Below are 2,880 nucleotides of genomic sequence, written 5' to 3' on the forward strand. Positions count from 1 at the left end.
TTGCCATGTTTTTTAAAATCTTGCCTGATTTATAGATTTGTTTTGATCCTTGACATACGGAGACCCATCAAGTTTTCCTATTGTGTTTTTAAGACTTGTTTCCTGTCATCTGAAATAACACTGAACACATTACTCACACAAACAACAAAGACCAGTGACCTTGAAATGAGTATATTGATTTTTGATTTAAAATTGTGCTTGTGAAGATTGTTATCTTGGATGAAAGACAACATATTTAATCCGTTTCACATTGAGTTCTTGTTGAGTTCAGTGATTATAAAAATGTGCTGGGAGGGAAATCATTTGAAAAGGCATTTTTTCAAAGTATAAGAAAAAGAGGGTTTTGTGTATGCATGATGAGTTAAAACTTCAGAACTTGTGTTCAACATGCAGTTTATTTTAATGTTTTTAACTCACAATCACATATTTACAGATGTCTTTCATTCATAAGCCATTTGACCAGTAATCAATATAACACCTGGCATGTAAATATACAAGTAAACAGTTATTAACCAAACCGTTTTTGACACAAATGAGGATTTATCATATTATTTAGCTTCATTTTTCTATCACTATAACTATTACAGATATTGTATTTAATACACAGTAGAGGCATGTATAAGCCTTTCTCTTAAATGAAACTTCATGACACAATTAAATATAAAACATTTAATGTTCTTATCAATTCTAACTATAGCTTGACAAATTTGGCGTCATTAGAAACAACCTCTTTTTTAAAAGTTAAAATGAATAAAGCTTTATCCAACGTTCATAGATATTTTCTATATGTGTTACGATAAAGTGTTGAGATCATTATTTGATTGTTGAGTAGATTAATGAATCCACGTATGTGTTGTATACAGAATCTAAACCATATGTAAATCATTCACCACATTAAACTTATTTTGTAGAAAATACTCTAAATATCGATGTTTGTTCCCTTGAATGAAAACAAATCAACACATTAAATGAGATGAGTGATTAGGTGACTCTGACGGGAGAGATGATCAGAGGTGCAGAGTTTTTACGGCCACATTTAGCACCAGGATAGAAGTATGGGTAGAGTTTCTCAGTGAAGGAGCAGCCAGTGAAGGAGTAGATAAGAGCTGCAGCATCTACGTCATAAAAGGAGACCAGACCCTCCTCATAATCCACAAACACCCCCACCTTCTGAGGCCGAGACTTCAGAGAGAGAAGGACTGACGGACCAGAAAGAGCTTTGTACTCATTTCCATTTCTCAAATGTATAGTCCAGAAACCATGTGCTGGGCTCAGTTTGATCGCTTCTTTCCTGTTGATCGACTCTCTGACCACTCCTAAATCCCAGTCGGCCTTTCTTTTAACTTGAACCTCAAAGTAAAATCTGCCTGAAGAGAAATTCTGCTTTCCTAAAACACAACTACATTTAGAAATCCTCTCTGGGTTGTCTGGGAGATTGTTAATTACATCACCATCGCTGACTTGTTTTCCATCAACAGACAGGATGAGTTGAGGATGTGCTGTATCAGGATCAAGAGTCACATCCACTGCATACCTCTGGACCCTCTTCAGCTCAGCTTCAAGCAGCTTCTTCACCTCTTGGCTGAAAGTCTCCTCCAGCTGAACCACAGCTCTCACCACAGTCCCTTCATATGATGATGGAGGGATGCTGACCTTTGTCCAGTCCTTGGTGGGTGATGGGTGTTGGATGTTTAGGGACTGGACACCCTGGAGAACGTGGAGGTGGTCTTCAGACCGTGAGAGATGCTCCGCCACAGAGCTTCTCTTCTTCAGCTCAGAGATTTCCTGTTCCAGTTCTTTGATGAAGTCTTCAGCCCGTTTCATTCTCATGTTCTGCTTCCCTTCTATTGTTTGGATGAACTCATTCAGGTTTCTCTCAACAGACTCCTTCAGAGCAGTAAAGACCTGAACTCCTTCTGCTTTCTCTCTGTATGCTTCTTCCTTACTGAGGTCCACTGAGTGTTTGATCTCCTCAATCTTCAGTCGTCTCTTCCGGATCATTTCCTGAATTCTAGCCTCTTTCTTTCCCAGCGCTGCCTTTTTACCTTCATATCCTTCTTTCAGAGGAACCACATCATGCATCTTGTGGTCTGAAACAGTGCAGAGCATGCAGACACATGTCTGGTCGGTCTTACAGAACAGCTCCAGAGGTTTATCGTGCTTCAGACACATCCTGTCTTCCAGGTTCTCCACAGGGTCGATCAGCTGATGTCTTTTCAGACCTGACTTTGTCAGATGAGGCTCCAGGTGAGTCTCACAGTAGGAGGTCAGACACACCAGGCAGGACTTCAGGGCCTTCAGTTTGGTTTCAGTGCAGACGTCACAGGGAACTTCTCCTGGTTTGAAGACTTGTTGCTCTGAGCTGCTGCTGCTGGCTTTCTGTTGAGCCGACTGTCTGAACTGAGCCACCATCTCAGAGATGAACGTGTTAACCCTCAAATCTGGTCTTGTATTAAAAGCCTCTTTACACATGGGACACTGGCACCTGTCACTTCTATCCCAGTGTTCAGTGATACAGTCTTTACAGAAGTTGTGTCCACATGATGTGGCGACTGGATCAGTGAACACATCCAAACAGATGGAGCAGACAAACTGATCTTCAGGTGGCAGGTAGCTTGCAGAAGCCATATCTATACACACAAGAAAGACAATAAAAAACATTTGAAACATCAATCATCAATTCATATTATATATTGTTTTAAAGAAAGAAGCATGAGCAACCAGACAGCAATGAAAATATAGTTTTTGTCGATTATTTCTTTATTGAAAAATAACACTGCTCTTCTAACTGTGTGACCATAACCATTCATTTCCTCTAGCTGCATCAAATTAAAAGCCTCCAACTGTTTCTCTAATGGAAATGTTTTATTTTTAAACAGC

The 2,880-nt window shown here is 39.7% G+C and overlaps 1 protein-coding gene across 1 annotated transcript; it reads right to left on the minus strand.

Annotated features, from left to right (window-relative positions):
• Nucleotides 1–376: 376 nt before the first annotated feature.
• On the minus strand, nt 377–2,628 carry LOC307028413 (E3 ubiquitin-protein ligase TRIM39-like; the record flags this gene model as incomplete). Its single annotated transcript, XM_079663406.1, has 1 exon — nt 377–2,628. The coding sequence occupies one exon, from the start codon at nt 2,626–2,628 to the stop codon at nt 982–984; it is 1,647 nt and encodes a 548-aa protein (XP_079519532.1). The 3' UTR covers nt 377–981.
• Nucleotides 2,629–2,880: the final 252 nt, after the last annotated feature.

Source organism: Notothenia rossii (genome assembly GCF_949606895.1).
Source record: "Notothenia rossii genome assembly, chromosome: 1".
Taxonomy (NCBI): domain Eukaryota; kingdom Metazoa; phylum Chordata; class Actinopteri; order Perciformes; family Nototheniidae; genus Notothenia; species Notothenia rossii.